Genomic DNA, 503 nt, shown 5'->3' on the forward strand with positions numbered 1-503 from the left:
GCGACCCGCCCGCACCAAGGTCTGTGCCTGCGTCGGCCCTGCCCGCAGGGGCGCCCAGGCTGCCGTCCACCGCCCGCTTCCTCCGCGGCCAGTCCCTGATCGTGTCCGGGGTTGTCTTCCCGCTGTGCTTGGGAGATGGTGTCCAAGGAACCCCAGTGTCTGCCTGGAACGGGCTGGGGGTGCTCGAGGGGCAGCGGGTGGGGGTGCAGGACTGACAGATGTAGGTCTGTCCACCGTTCTTGCCAGGGCTGCTGTGCGCGGGGCGAAGGCAGGGGGGTGATGTGTAGGTGTCGGGTCTCGAGGCTTTGCTGCCCCTGGGCACGGCCAGGCCGGGGGGGACACTTGGGTCCCTTCTCAGGGGCTGGGAGTCTGGCCCCGGGCTGGTGTCCACCTTCTTGATTTGAAGCTTGGGCAGCCCCCCAGCCTGCACGTCCAGCTCCACCTCGTAGGCCTGGGGGTGGGCAGGGGCCTCCGACAGCTGAGTGGACACTGGCAGGCGCTGG

General features: G+C 69.6%; 1 protein-coding gene across 1 annotated transcript in view; it reads right to left on the reverse strand.

Moving 5' to 3' along the window:
- Nucleotides 1–15: 15 nt before the first annotated feature.
- The window catches only part of TICRR (TOPBP1-interacting checkpoint and replication regulator), a gene marked incomplete at its 3' end in the record, with an annotated part of 49,424 nt that continues 48,936 nt past the window's right edge, over nucleotides 16–503 (reverse strand). The window contains 1 exon segment of the mRNA XM_015559167.1: nucleotides 16–499. Coding sequence (XP_015414653.1) covers nucleotides 16–499 — 484 coding nt within the window.

This window comes from Myotis davidii, unplaced genomic scaffold (genome assembly GCF_000327345.1).
Source record: "Myotis davidii unplaced genomic scaffold, ASM32734v1 scaffold954, whole genome shotgun sequence".
Taxonomy (NCBI): domain Eukaryota; kingdom Metazoa; phylum Chordata; class Mammalia; order Chiroptera; family Vespertilionidae; genus Myotis; species Myotis davidii.